Genomic DNA, 15,458 nt, shown 5'->3' with positions numbered 1-15,458 from the left:
CTTTTGAACGGTAGTGTATATTTATCTCTAATCCTCTAGTCGTTCCTCAGATAAATATTTCAGGTAACTTCCCATGGCCAATGGCTCACCAAGCTACCACACTTCACGATTGGTTTGTGACTACAAACAGCACTACAAATAGGACTACAAGTCCCATTCAGCCTGCCATGACCTCAAGGACAGAAAACCTGTGAAGTGAGCAGCATCGAGACATCAACCCAGCCGCAGAGAGAAAGGCTTTCACTTTGCTTTGGCAAGGACCACAAAATAATGTCAAACTGTTAAAACCTGGAAATATCCCATAAGTAGTAGTACTAGAAAACAGCAGTAGTAGTTTGTCCTAGTTTGAGATAACGATTACTCTTTTGTTTATCTTGTACAATTCACAATTTTTTTTTTTTTTTAATGGCAAGCCATTCAGTACTTGTGCCAGTGGAGGCTGATGGGAGGAGCTATAGGAGTACGGCCTCATTATAATGGCTGGAATGGAATCGATGGAACGAGTCAAACACGTGGTTTCCATATTTTTGATGTGTTTGATACTGTTCCATTGATTCCATTCCAGCCATTACACTGAGCCCATCCTCCTATAGCTCCTCCCACCAGCCTCCACTGACTTGTACATTCTACAATATTCTACGGGTGTGAGATTTCTTAAAGTGAACCTAATGTTTAAGTGATGCTGAGGTATTCAGTCAAATTAATTCAAGGGTAAAAAAGGAGCACATAAATGTATTAGCGTAGAGAGATGTCTCTGCTTTTTCAAACTAGGCAGTCATTCATCTGCCTACGTTAGGGCCGATAGAACAACACTACTGTTGTGTGGGGTTGTTGTTACGAAAGGGGCAGCTCGATAAGGGCGGCACAGGGGCTAAGTTGCTTGGGTACAGGTCGGAGATCTTGACAGGTCCGAAACGTCTTTATTGGTGCTGACAGTGGATGAGCCCCCAAAGTAAAGCTAGTTGGGCGATGAGAGGAAGGAGAGAGGGCTTCAACCACGTGACCTGAGAGGATGAGGTTAGAAAGCTAGAAGAAGAAAACATGCAGGTCCTTGTTCCTTAGAAGTGGGTTAGAGGTGGGGGATGCAAAAAGGATTCAAATAGGTGGGTATAAGAGGAGAAGACTTGTCAGTAGTAGTGTGTAGGATAGTGATCGTGTGAACAGCAACTTGCTCGCTCACACAGGCACAGCAGCTAGTGAGAAAACAACTTTGGTTCAAGCTTTTTATTTCATGGCTGAGGATTGGTAGAAAAACTAAAACGGACAGCCCCTACCTGATTATTGAACGCCTGACTACAGTCCAAACTGCTGCCAAAGCAGATATATCAGTCTAGAAAGGATCACAACACAGTCCGCCATATCATCATAGGGGGAAACGTAGAGAAACAGGACAGAGTATTGAGGGCAAGCACCCATTGATATCATATAACCACTACCATTCAAACCTAAACACCACTCAAATATATTAACTTTATATAGGGAGACAATACCCCTGACCTCCCTTCTTCCCATCCCTTTCTATTTGGATATTTGCGCTGCCACTTTAAAGCTGAGCAGGGAGAGCCATAGTCAAATTAAAAAATACGTTTGTCTTTGGAAAGTGATCATCAAAATATTGCATCTTTATCTCCAGTTGTCTAGAGGGAGAGCTTGTACTCAAATATTTGGACTAGGCTAAGCTACACTGACAATACACAGCAATAGTTAACAAATATTTTTGGTACATCTTGTAGTAAGCCAGTTAAAAGACTGCAGAAATAAAGGACCTTAAAAAAAAAATTATAAATGGGACAGAAAGTTTAACTTCTCTAAAACAGGCAGACTGCAGTTCATAAATCCAGTTTCTTTTGGTACAGATACTATGCACAAGTAGATAAAGCAGAATAAAAAATATATATTGGAGCAAAAACAGACAACGACCCCATCTACCTCACACCAACATCATCCAGTTGGCATGAAAACCATACAGACATACCAACTGACATAGCCGTCAGAGAACACTCAGGCATAGAACTCCATGTATCATACAGCTAACCCCCCATCACACAATCACCACCCGACTATCTGACATGGGACTGCAGGTACGTATGCAAACCAGTTAAAGCTCTAAGCGTTATCATTTCAGTAATTCTATATCAGTGTCTACGGTCTGCACCTAGACTACGATTTACAAAATGGTGGCAGGCAAAATATATTTTTTTATATAAACAAACTCAGTGTTACCAGACAGAGAGGGCCAGAGAGAGAACACATGGTCAACCCCGTTCCTTAAAGCAACAATAACCATTATATCGGCCATTTATTATTACTTGGTTTTAAAGCCTTATAACCACGATTAGAAATTGATATACTGTATATCGGAGTTAAAGCTTAAATTAATGTTAGACGTACAAAGTTCTGAAAATGTCCACTAAAACAAGAGAAAACAAACTAATCACCTCTAAAATATAACTTTGATATGATTTGTGCTGAGGCCTGTCCAACAGAGCCTCTGACACCAAACAAATTCAAACTATCGACTGGGAAACACGCAAACCCCCCTTTTAGTGATGATGTAGATTGTGATCTTAGTAGTAAATCATTTTTGTTAGAAGAAAAAAACATCCAAAAAGTAAAATCAAATTTTTGGTTAGAAGTATTTAAGAAGAAGTTCTGAACAGGGAGGAGGAAGATATATACTTTTGAAAAAGGTGACAGGAAAGAGAGAAAGCTAGGTAGTCCCTCTGTTATTTTCTCAGGGGCCACAAGGAGCACAGACCATAGAGTTCAAGATGATCCTGCCTCAGAAAATGGCCGCCCCAGTCCTCCTGTGTGACCCGCTGCGTACAGCGACAAAAACATCCAGGGAGTCGCACATCATTTTTGGAGTACAAGGGAAAAGAGAAAATGAAGAATGAAATAAAAACGTAAAATATAAATTCCAACCCTCTTCACAGAGGGTTTCTTTTTGGTGGCAGCAAAAGGATTAAATAATGATAGATGACAGGCAGAAGGACAAGGAGGAAGAGGATGAAGAGGTGGATTGAGCCAGTAGCCTAAGGCCAAATCTTAAACAACAGCCCTATTCCCCATATAGTGTCTTACTATGGCCAGAGCCATCCATATCGTACGCTACATTTAACCAAAAGTAGTGCACTAAATAGAGCATAGGGTGTCATTCAAGGCAATTCGAGCCTTCAGCTTCACTGGGCCTTGGAGGCAGTGGTGATGGTGGAGGCGGGCACTGGAACGGTCGCCGTGGTGACCTGGTGGTTGGCTGTGACCTGCAGGGCCCCTCCCCCGGCCGCTCCGGCCGACACCAGGCTGACGGGGTTGCTGGTGAGCAGGGACAGGCTCTGGGGGTTCAGGAAGAGGGGTTGCACCAGGTTGGAGGTGCTGCCGGCCGAGGTGTTGGCAAACAGCAGGTTACCACTCCCGTCCAGCGAGGTGATGGGGAGAGTGCCACCCGATGCCAGAGCTACAGGGGGAGGAAAGGAGGGACAGAGGGGGTTACCTAGCTATTTAGCCATCATCAGTTGGAGAAAAGTTACAGTAACTGTGGATTGATGGGGATGGGTAGTGTAGCTAGCTAGCTGCCGGAGCTGTGAAGAGTTCTGATTACGTCCCGGACACAACGATGTCAGTGACAAGACAAACGTGTGGGGAAGACAAGGAGGACAGGTGCACTAGTGTCAGGTATAGACTAGTTATACAGGTAAATAAATGTAAGGCAGTGGTTTTCAACCTGTGGTCCGCACATTTTTTACGGAAGAGGTTGGGAACCGCTGGTGTAAGGTACAGAGCAATGAGAAAGGTACTCTTAGATATATTGAGGTTGGACAGACAGTATTAGTTCCAGCTATATAATATGAAAATAGCACATGTATATACAGTGCCTTCAGAAAGTATTCGCACCCTTGTGACTTTTTCCACATTATGTTGTGTTATAGCCAGATTTTAAAATGTATTACATTGAGATTTTGTGTCACTGATTTACACACAATACCCCATAATGTCAAAGTGGAATTATGTTTTTACAAATGTTTACAAATTAATAAAAAATGAAAAGCTGAAATGTCTTGAGTCAATAAGTATTCAACCTTTTTGTTATGTCAAGTCTAAATAAGTTCAGGAGTAGAAATGTGCTTAACAACTCACATAATAAGTTGCATGGACTCTGTGTGCAATAATAGTATGAAGTATGAAAAATGTATGCACTCACTAACTGTAAGTCGCTCTGGATAAGAGCGTCTGCTAAATGACTAAAATGTCAAATGTAAATGTAGTATTTAACATGATTTTAAAATGACTACCCCATCTCTGTACCACACACATATTCAACCACAAAGACCAAGGAGGTTTTCCTATGGTTCGGAAAAAAGGGCACTTATTGGTATATAAAAATAAAATAATATCCCTTTGAGCATGGTGCAGTTATTACTTTAACACTTTGGATGGGGAATCAATACAACCAGTCACTACAAAGATACAGGCACCCTTCCTAACTCAGTTGCCGGAGAGGAAGGAAACTGCTCAGGGATTTCACCTTGAGGCCAATGGTGATTTTAAAACAGTTAAAGAGTTTAATGGCTGTGATAGGAGAAAACTGAGGATGGATCAACATTGTAGTTATGCCACAATACTAACATAAATGACACAGTGAAAATAAGGAAGCTTGTACAGAATAAAAAATATTCAAAAACATGCATCCTGTTTGCAGTAAGGCACTAAAGTAATACTGCAAAAAATGAGGCAAAGAAATTAACTTTTTGTCCTGAATATAAAGTGTTATGTTTGGGGCAAATCCAACACAACACATCACTGAGTACCATTCTTCGTATTTTCAAGAATGGTGGTGGCATCATGTTATGGGTATGCTTTCATCGGCAAGGACTAGGGAGTTTTTTAGGATAAAAAGAAACAGAATAGAGCTAAGCACAGGCAAAATCCTAGAGGAAAACCTGATTTAGTATGCTTCCTAACAGACACTTCTAGACAAATTCACCTTTCAGCAGGACAATAACTAAAAACTCAAGGCCAAATACACACTGCAGTTGCTTACCAAGACGACATTGAATGTTCCTGAGTGGCCTAGTTACAGTTTTGACTTAAGTCAGCTTGAAAATCTGTTGCAAGACTTGAAAATGGCTGTCTAGCAATGATCAATAACCAACTTGACAGAGCTTGACAAACTGTTTAAAGAATAATGGGCAAATATTGTATAATCCAGGTGTGCAAAGCTCTTAGGCACTTACCCAGAAAGACTCACAGCTGTAATTGCTGCCAAAGGTGATTCTAACGTATTGACTCTGGGGGTTGTATACTTATATAATCACTTTATATTAGTGTTCTATTTTCCATAAAAAAAATATATACACTGCCGTTCAAAAGTTTGGGGTCACTTAGAAATTTCCTTGTTTTCCATGAAAACATACATGAAATGAGTTTGAATAGGAAATCTAGCAAAATGCATAGGAAATGTAGTCATTGACAAGGTTAGAAATAATGATTTTTAATAGAAATAATAATTGTGTCCTTCAAACTTTGCTTTCGTTAAAGAATCCTCCATTTGCAGCAATTACAGCCTTGCAGACCTTTGGCGTTCTAGTTGTCAATTTGTTGAGGTAATCTGAAGAGATTTCACCCCATACTTCCTGAAGCACCTCCCAAAAGTTGGATTGGCTTGATGGGCACTTCTTACATACCATATGATCAAGCTGCTCCCACAACAGCTCAATAGGGTTGAGATCCGGTGACTGTGCTGGCCACTCCATTATAGACAGAATAACAGCTGACTGCTTCTTCCCTAAATAGTTCTTGCATAGTTTGGAGCTGTGCTTTGGGTCATTGTCCTGTTGTAGGAGGAAATTGGCTCCAATCAAGCGCCGTCCACAGGGTATGGCATGGCGTTGCAAAATGGAGTGATAGCCATCCTTCTTCAAGATCCCTTTTACTCTGTACAAATCTCCCACTTTACCACCACCAAAGCACCCACAGACCATCACATTGCCTCCAACATGCTTGACAGATGGCATCAAGCACTCCTCCAGCATCTTTTCATTTGGTCTGCGTCTCACAAATGTTCTTCTTTGTGATCCGAACACCTCAAACTTCAATTCGTCTGTCCATAACACTTTTTTCCAATCTTCCTCTGTCCAGTGTGTGTTCTTTTGCCCATCTTAATATTTTCTTTTTATTGGCCAGTCTGAGATATGGCTTTTTCTTTGCAACTCTGCCTAGAAGGTCAGCATCCCGGAGTCGCCTCTTCACTGTTGACGTTGAGACTGGTGTTTTGCGGGTACTATTTAATGAAGCTGCCAGTTGAGGACCTGTGAGGCGTCTGTTTCTCAAACTAGACACTCTAATGTATTTGTCCTCTTGCTCAGTTGTGCACCGGGGCCTCCCACTCCTCTTTCTATTCTGGTTAGAGCCAGTTTGTGCTGTTCTGTGAAGGGAGTAGTACACAGCGTTGTACGAGATCTTCAGTTTCTTGGCAATTTCTCGCATGGAATAGCTTTCATTTCTCAAAACAAGAGTAGACTGACGAGTTTCAGAAGAAAGTTCTTTGTTTCTGGCCATTTTGATTCTGTAATCGAACCCACAATTGCTGATGCTCCAGATACTCAACTTGTCTCAAGAAGGCCAGTTTTATTGCTTCTTTAATCAGCACAACAGTTTTCAGCTGTGCTAACATAATTGCAAAAGGGTTTTCTAATGATCAATTAGCCTTTTAAAATGATAAACTTGGATTAGCAAACACAACGTGCCATTGGAACACAGGACTGATGGTTGATGATAATGGGCCTCTGTACGCCTATGTAGATATTCCATTAAAGATCAGCCGTTTCCAGCTACAATAGCCATTTACAACATCAACAATGTCTACACTGTATTTCTGATCAATTTGATGTTATTTTAATGGACATAAAAATTGCTTATCTTTCCAAAACAAGGACATTTCTAAGTGACCCCAAACTTTTGAACGGTAGTGTATATAAAAAAATTAATATTTCACTTTGTGTAGATCGATTGCAAAAAATGACAATTAAATTCATTTTAATCCCACTTTGTAACAACAAAATGTGGAAAAAGTCAAGGCACTGCATATGTGTGAGATGCAGAGTAATTAAACAGGTGTACTTGCCGCTCCATAGACCTTGGATGGTGGCCAGAGTGTTGTTGCTCAACATGGCGGGGTTTATAGCCCCTCCAAGCCCACCCGGAGCCAAGCTCAGCAAGGCCCCTCTACACACAGAGACAGGTATAGTCAGACAGACAGAGACACAGTGATTCCAGTAGAGATTACCCTGAATTCCTTATTCCTCCCTCAATCCCTGAGATTGTGATGATCATAGCAATGAGCATTTAACTGCAACTATTCCTACTATGACTAGATATACAGTACCAGTCAAAAGTTTGGACACACCTACTCATTCCAGGGTTTTTCTTTATTTTTACTATTTTCTACATTATAGAATAATAGTGAAGACATCAAAACTATTAAATAACACATCTGGAATCATGTAGTAACCAAAAAAGTGTTAAACAAATCAAAATATATTCTATATGTGAGATTCTTCAAATTGCCACCCTTTGCCTTGATGACAGCTTTGCACACTCTTGGCATTCTCTCAACCAGCTTCATGAGGTAGTCACCTAGAATGCATTTCAATTAACAGGTTTGCCTTCTTATTAAAGCTGATTTTGTGCACCAGCTGTTGTTTACGTTTGACATTTTAGTCATTTAGCAGACGCTCTTATCCAGAGCGACTTACAGTTAGTGAGTGCATACATTATATTTTTAGTTTTCATACTGGCCCCCCGTGGGAATCGAACCCACAACCCTGGCGTTGCAAACGCCATGCTCTACCAACTGAGCTACATCCCTGCCGGTCATTCCCTCCCCTACCCTGGACGACGCTGGGCCAATTGTGCACCGCCCCATGGGTCTCCCGGTCGCGGCCGGCTACAACAGAGCCTGGATACGAACCAGGATCTCTAGTGGCACAGCTAGCACTGCGATGCAGTGCCTTAGACCACTGCGCCACTCGGGGTACAAATATACACAGACCGCCACCCCTTGTCTTACCGGAGTCAGCCGTTCTATCCTGTCGATGTAGCGTATATCCCGTCAGCTGTATGTTGTCCATGTCGTCGTTCAGCCACGACTCGGTGAAACATAAGATATTACAGTTTTTAATGTCCCGTTGGTAGGATAACCGTAATATTAGGTCATCTAATTTATTTTCAAATGATTGAACATTGGCTAATAGGATTGATGGAAGAGGCAGTTTACTCGGTCGCCGTCGGATCCTTACAAGGCACCCCGACCTACGTCCACGATATCTCTGTCTCTTTCTCCTGTGAATGTCGGGGATTTGGGCCTTGTCGGGTGTCTGTAGGATATCCTTCGCGTCCGACTCGTTGAAGAAAAAATCTTTGTCCAATACGAGGTGAGTATTCGCTGTCCTGATATCCAGAAGCTCTTTTTGGTTATAAGAGACGATGGCAGAAACAATATGTGCAGAATAAATTACAAATAACGCGAAAAAACACAATAATAGTACAATTGGTTAGAGGGCTGTACAATTAATGGTCAAATTGCTGCAAAGAAACCACTACTAAAGGATACCAATAAGAAGAAGAGACTTGCTTGGGCCAAGAAACACGAGCAATGGACATTATACCAGTGGAAATGTGCCCTTTGGTCTGGAGTCCAAATTTGAGATTTTTGGTTCCAACCGCCGTGTCTTTGTGAGACGTGGTGTGGGTGAACGGATGATCTCTGCATGTGTATTTCCCCCCGTAAAGCATGGAGGAGGAGGTGTTATGGTGTGGGGGTTCTTTGCTGGTGACACTGTCTGTGATTTATTTAGAATTCAAGGCACACTTAACCAGCATGGCTACCACAGCATTCTGCAGCGATACACCATCCCATCTGGTTTGGGCTTAGTGGGACTATCATTTGTTTTTCAACAGGATAATGACCCAACACACCTCCTCCAAGAAGGAGAGTGATGGAGTGCTGCATCAGATGACCTGGCCTCCACAATCCCCTGACCTCAACCAAATTGAGATGGTTTGGGATGAGTCGGACCGCAGAGTGAAGGAAAAGCAGCCAACAAGTGCTCAGCATATGTGGGAACTCCTTCAAGACTGTTGGAAAAGCATTCCAGGTGAAGCTGGCTGAGAGAATGCCAAGAGTGTGCAAAGCTGTCATCAAGGCAAAGGGTGGCTATTTGAAGAATCTCAAATATAAAATATATTGTGATTTGTTTAACACTTTTTTGGTTACTACATGATTCCATATGTGTTATTTCATAGTTTTGATGTCTTCACTATTATTCTACAATGTAAAAAATAGTAAAAATAAAGAAAAACCCTTGAATGAGAAGATGTGTCCAAACTTTTGACTAGTAGTGTACATGGGCACTTGAAATCTCTTCATGTAGTTTGAGGTGTGCTGTGATCCTGCTCTGATACCCACTCCCCATCCTACTCACCCAGGTGTGAACTGCGAGGATGCCATCAGTCCTGGGTTAAGCCCGGCCATGGCGGCGTAACTAGCGCTGGTGGGTAACTGGGCAGCGCCTTGCAGGGCCGCCGACAGCCCCGGTCCAGCCACCATCACCTGACCTGTCCCCAGAGTGGTTGCTAGGGACGACGGCGCCTGCGTGACCACCGTGTGCTCCTGGGTTCCACCTGTCTCTGCCGCCGTGGCCTGGAGAGCCGTGGGGGAGGGGCTTAGCGAGGGTGAACTGGTCACCACGGTAACCATGGGTGCCGTAGAGATGACGGATGCCGTGTTTGTGGTCGCTCCGATCGTCGTGCCTGAGACGGAATGGGAGGGTGGTGTTTAGTTTTTAAGTACGAGGTGGGAAATGGGAAGGGAATATTGAATCCTAACTTGAGATTTCTTTCTTTCAAATATGATCCTGTCCCTCCCCTGTCCCTGTGTACCTGTCAAGGTAAGGCCGGAGACGCTGGTGCTGGTGAGAGGCATCACCTGGTTTAAAGTGAGTGTGGTCGGTGTGTTACTGGTCACAAGGCTTGCCGTACTGGCCACCTGCACCAGGGAAGGAGAAGGAAAGGGCTTGAACATGGAATAGAAAAAATACACTTCACTTGTGTGTGTGTGTGTGTGTAGTGCCTGTGTACACTGTGTATGTGTGTGTGGTACATGTACATGCCAGTGTGTTTTGTCAATACCAAGGGGCTAGTGGGGGTGAAGATGGTTTTGATGGGGGTGCTGCCTGTCCCTGTGATGCTGTGTCCGCTGCTGGGGGGGTTGATCCTCTTCTCTTTTTGCCGACGGTTACAGAACCACACCCGGATCACCTCCTTCTCCATGTTGAGCTGGTCAGCAATTATGGTGATCTCCTCAGAGGTAGGTTTTTGGTTCTGCTTGAAGATGGCAAAAGACCAGGGATTCCCTTTCAGTATGGGGCAGTTTCTTTCAGTATGGGGCAGTTCCTTTCAGTATGGGGCAGTTCCTTTCACTATGGGGCAGTTACTTTCAGTATGGAGCAATTACTTTCAGTATGGAGCAGTTACTTTCAGTAGGGCAGTTTACCAGATACGCTGAATGAACAGTCTATTCCATTTAATTTGATTCCCTTCCTAACGGGTTAGGTGCTAAAGTTGGTTGATGAGGTAAGTTAGAGAAGACAAGTGAGCGCTAATCTAGACTGTAAAATTTTGCTCACCTCCAGAAAGCTCTTTTCTAAGGCCACGCGGATGTTGGTCTCGATGCTGGTCCTCTTCTTGCGTCGGCGGTTGAGCCCCTCAATACCCAGGCCGGGGGAGCCCAGGCCGCAAGGGCTGGACAGGGCCAGGTCAGACGACAGATTCTCGGCACAAACAGCACCGCGACAAAGGACAGGGACAGAGGTAAAGACCAGGTACTCCGCAGTGCACAATACAGTACAAACACACACAGCTGTCGGTCAGCTCAGGGACATACCTGCATCGTTGAGCCACTTCTCCAGCAGTGGCTTCAGCTTGCACATGTTCTTAAAGCTGAGGTTCAAGGCCTCGAAGCGGGAGATGGTGGTCTGGCTGAAGTCGTTACCATACAGCTTCCCCATGGCCAGGCCAACGTCCCCCTGTGGGATACAGAGAGAGGGTTAGGAAGAGCTCTGCTATTAACACAAACACACGCATGCACACTCATGCATGCATATACCCACACACACCTTAGTACAGCTTGCTAACACCCCCAACCACACACACAAAATGTACACACACCTTCCTACAGCTCCCTCACAACCCCAACCACACACACACACACACCTGTGTGAAGCCCAGTTTGATGCGTCTCTGTTTGAAGGTCTTGGCAAACTGTTCCAGCTCCTCCAGGTCGCTGGGCTCCTCCAGACTGGGCGTGTCCAGGCGTTTGGGCGGGGTCTGACTGAGGGACAGGGGCTGGATGGGCGTGGCTGCTATCGTGTGGGACGGAGTCGCTGGCTACAGGACGGGAGTATGGGGTTAGGGCTGAAAGGAAATGACAAGCTAAACATGGTTCAAGTGTTTGAAACATGGTAGTTATAGTTGTAGTTGCAGTGTCTGACCTGTGAGGCGAGGTTGATGCTTGGCTGAGTCTGCAGGAGGTTGGCTTGGCTTTGAGGTAGTTGAGTTAGAAGATTCTGGGCTTGCAGGAAACCTGTTGAGAGAATTATGGAGAACATTTAAGAGGTACGAAGGGAGGGTGAGAGCGAGGAAGGGCGAGTGTGTATGTTTGTGCATGTGTGTGTGCGTGCCTGTGTCTGTGTGTGTGTGTGTGCATCTCTGTGTGTGTGTGTGTGTGTATGTGTGTGTGTGTAGTACATACTCTGCGTTGTGTACATACTCTGCTGGCCCTGCGGCGTCTGTGAGATGATGAACTGGCCAGGCTGCAGCTGGGTGGCGATGTGGTGGCCAGGTTGAACCAGGACAAACTGGGGCATGGTCAGGTTCTGCTGTTGCAGCTGCTGTAACTGCTGAAAGTCCTCACACACACACACACACACACACAACGGGAGAGAGGAGAACACATTACTACAGGTACACACAAACACTTTTAGTCACACACACCACTCATGCTGCTGTTGGTCATCTCACACACACAAATACAGGGAGTGAGGAACCCTTGTAACTACAGGGAAACAAGTATTCATAAGTATAGTCCTACAGGTAAGAGTGGTACAGGCCTACTAGAGGTAATAATGTAACTGCTGCCTGCAGGCCTTTATTCTAGCTTTATTATACAGGTACACTCCTTCATACAACAGAAATCAACAGAGGAAAGTTCTCATTAAGCTTCCACGGGGAGAAAACGTTACAATGTACTAAAGGTACAGCATACTTATAATCATTCATTTAGCAGTGTTATACATGAGTACTACTAGGTAGATTATACCGGTCCAGTCATTCATATAACAGTGATATAAAGGTGTACTACAGGTAGGTAACTGCTGAAGGTCGCCATCTCATACGGGTATCCCAGCTGGCTTAGCTGGCCTGGGAGATGAGTAGAGACAGAGGGAATCTGAGGGGGAATGATGTGAACATTACAGCTCTGTGTTTCCTGCATATTCAATTGATGACACTGTGGCTGTTATATGTTTTGAAGCAGTATTGGGTTTGACTTCAGGATTTTATTTCACACCCCATTCTAGAGTAGGTAGCAGGATACTCTGCCCCCCTGCAGATCCCGTCTAGCCCTAGTGATGGGGTTGTGTGTCTGTGTGTGAGTGTCTGTGTGTTTGTGTGCGTGTGTGCGCATGCACATTCTCATGTGTTTGTGTGTGTGTCTCTCTCTTACAGAGGTGATCTGGACGGGCTGGGACAGGGGCAGCTGTGTGATGGGGGTGGCTGCGGAGGCAGAGATGCTGGCCCCCGTGGTGCTGCTCTGCTGGCTGGCTGATTGCTGCTGCATGGCTGCTGCCAAGAGCTGGGCCTGGGCCTGCTGCAAAAACATCTGCTGCTGCGCTGGAGACAGGGTCAACTAGAGAGAGGGAAAGTAAGGGGGGGGGGGGGGGGGGGGGGGGCAAAGCGAAAGAGATGGGGGGACAGAGAGAAAGAGGGAGATAGAAAGGGAGAGATGACAGATATTGTGGAGAGAGGGCAGAGAGAAAGGTGGGGGGGGGGGGTAGAGATAAAGAGAGAGCAAAAAAATATAAATGAGTGAGCGGTTGGAAGAGAAACAATAGTTTGTCAAGACAAATGCTCCTTACCATTCATTTCAAAAGGTCAAAGGACTTTCAAGTTGCAAAGGACTACAAAACTAGCAGTACATGTGATGCAGTGACTGAGTGCCTAGGGCCCAACATATGGAGAGGAGAGGACATGCAATTGGACAGAAGATGATTTTGGTGTTTGGGGAGGTTCTCATTGCAGCCACTGGCTGTCTGATCCTCAAGTCACATGACAACGACAGAATGATCACGGATGAGTATGACGCCTGGGCTCACGGTCGCACACACTCTCGCTCGCGCACACACAAACCAAAAGATGGTACCAGGGTGATGTGCGTCGTGGGGTTGGCATGATTGAACACGTGCACAAGCACACACAGGCTACGTCCCAATACTCTTCTCTCAGTTCCTCCCACCCACACTGATCATAGCAGGAATTGGTAGAATTAATAAGGTAGGTAGATCAATTCCCATTCAATCTTTATATCAAAAATCACTGGTCGCTAAGGGGAGGAAACAAGGAAAATAGTATTTGGACATAACCCCACCCTTTCTCTGGGTGTATCTCAATAGTCTCAAATAGTCTCCTTCCCTTCATCTGCACTGATCTGAGAACAGTGACACCAATATGGTGGACGATGCCTACTGGGCATTTGCTATTCTTTCAGATCAGTGCAGATGAGGGAGAGGAGATGAGGAAGCCACAGAGATTCAGCACATTACAGACAGACAGATGAACCGACAGGCAGGCAGGCAGACAGCATGCCACTTACTCCAGCTATCTGTCCCCCAGCCAGCATGAGCTGGGCATGAGGCAGCACGCCCTGCTGGACGGAGGTCGGAATTGCACCCAAGTCTTCAGACTTGGACTAGGAGCAGAGTACATAGGATAATCTTATATAGAATAACCTACCCAGATACATGTCATATAGACACAGAGCTATGGTACAGGCGACTCCTGATAAGTGTAAACACTGTTTGAGTGCAATACAGTTTTCCAGTCCCAGTTCAACTGCATTCTTTTACATTGCTCCTGATAACGGCATGTTCCTGTTAAGTCCATTCTCAAGCCGTTGCATTTATCAGGAGTCGTCTGTACACTATGTCGATCTGTTTTTGAATAATGATGTTGACTGATACTTATTGTATGCAGATGCCCTAATTCTTGCAACTATACCTGTCAGATTCTTGATTAGAGATAATGAGCAAGACCCATATTTTACTTTTCAACATTGGAGTGTAGAAGAGGATAAACATATACACACCAAGACAAAACACTCCCACACACTCATACAGACTGCCACATATACACAAAAACAGGGTTTCAATAATAGGTAGCATATTGAAGGTATTCTCTAAATAGAAAATAATCTACATGAGAAAAGCAGGAGAGGAATGTACTGTAGCCTACAGAGAACAGAGAGAGGAAGGAGGGAGTGGTGAGTGGAAAAGTTCATTTAAAAAACTGTTATGCAGTGCATGTAAATTCTGCATAGATTTGCATATTCTCCGCCATCTGTTTCCGAGCAACCGCAGAGCAGCTAATTAGCATACAGGGTTGATTAATCTGCCTTGTTGCCAGGCGATACCGAGAGAGCCTGGCTCATTTAAATGTACTGTTACTGTGTGTGTGTGTGTGTGTGTTAGAGCTGGGACGGTAAACCGAAAATTACCGACACTGCCTTCCTCTTACCGAAGCATTTTGCCTATGACGGTAATCTTCTGTGATTTTGCTACACAACATTCCTGTAGATTGTTGTAAAATCATTATTTGGTCAACGGTTATAGCCTATGCATTATGTTGATTCCTGCTATGAAAGTATCTGCCTGTCCCCATTTCGCTGTCGGCTGCTGTGTGAGCAAGCCACTCTCCCTCCCTCTTCCCACTGTGAAGAACAAGCATATGACCGTTGCTCAAAACGTACAGCTGAAGTCGGAAGTTTACATACACTTAGGTTGGAGTCATTAAAACTCGTTTTTCAACCACTCCACAAATTTCTTGTTAACAAACTATAGTTTTGGGAAGTCGGTTAGGACATCTACTTTGTGCATGACACAATTGTTTACAGACAGATTATTTCACTTATAATTCACTGTATCACAATTCCAGTGGGTCAGAAGTTTACATACACTAAGTTGACTGTGCCTTTAAACTGCTTGGAAAATTCCAGAAAATGATGTCATGGCTTTAGAAGCTTCTGATAGGCTAATTGACATCATTTGAGTCAATTGGAGGTGTAACTTTGGATATATTTTAAAGCCTTCCTTCAAACTCAGTGCCTCTTTACTTGACATCATGGGAAA

General features: G+C 44.3%; 1 protein-coding gene across 1 annotated transcript in view; it reads right to left on the bottom strand.

Moving 5' to 3' along the window:
- The window catches only part of LOC311129871 (POU domain, class 2, transcription factor 1-like), a gene marked incomplete at its 5' end in the record, with an annotated part of 29,409 nt that continues 13,951 nt past the window's right edge, over positions 1-15,458 (bottom strand). The window contains 12 exons of the mRNA XM_084162391.1: positions 1-3,457; positions 7,124-7,224; positions 9,483-9,810; positions 9,940-10,045; positions 10,189-10,383; positions 10,686-10,840; positions 10,943-11,084; positions 11,272-11,445; positions 11,550-11,641; positions 11,810-11,957; positions 12,419-12,505; positions 12,782-12,964. Coding sequence (XP_084018517.1) covers positions 3,183-3,457; positions 7,124-7,224; positions 9,483-9,810; positions 9,940-10,045; positions 10,189-10,383; positions 10,686-10,840; positions 10,943-11,084; positions 11,272-11,445; positions 11,550-11,641; positions 11,810-11,957; positions 12,419-12,505; positions 12,782-12,964 — 1,986 coding nt within the window. The 3' untranslated portion in view covers positions 1-3,182. The remainder of the gene's footprint in view (positions 3,458-7,123; positions 7,225-9,482; positions 9,811-9,939; positions 10,046-10,188; positions 10,384-10,685; positions 10,841-10,942; positions 11,085-11,271; positions 11,446-11,549; positions 11,642-11,809; positions 11,958-12,418; positions 12,506-12,781; positions 12,965-15,458) is intronic.

This window comes from Coregonus lavaretus (genome assembly GCF_964263955.1).
Source record: "Coregonus lavaretus genome assembly, chromosome: 5".
In the NCBI taxonomy this organism is placed as follows: Eukaryota; Metazoa; Chordata; class Actinopteri; order Salmoniformes; family Salmonidae; genus Coregonus; species Coregonus lavaretus.
The sequence above is the reverse complement of the archived record's forward strand: the minus strand, read 5'-3'. Positions and strand labels throughout refer to the sequence as shown.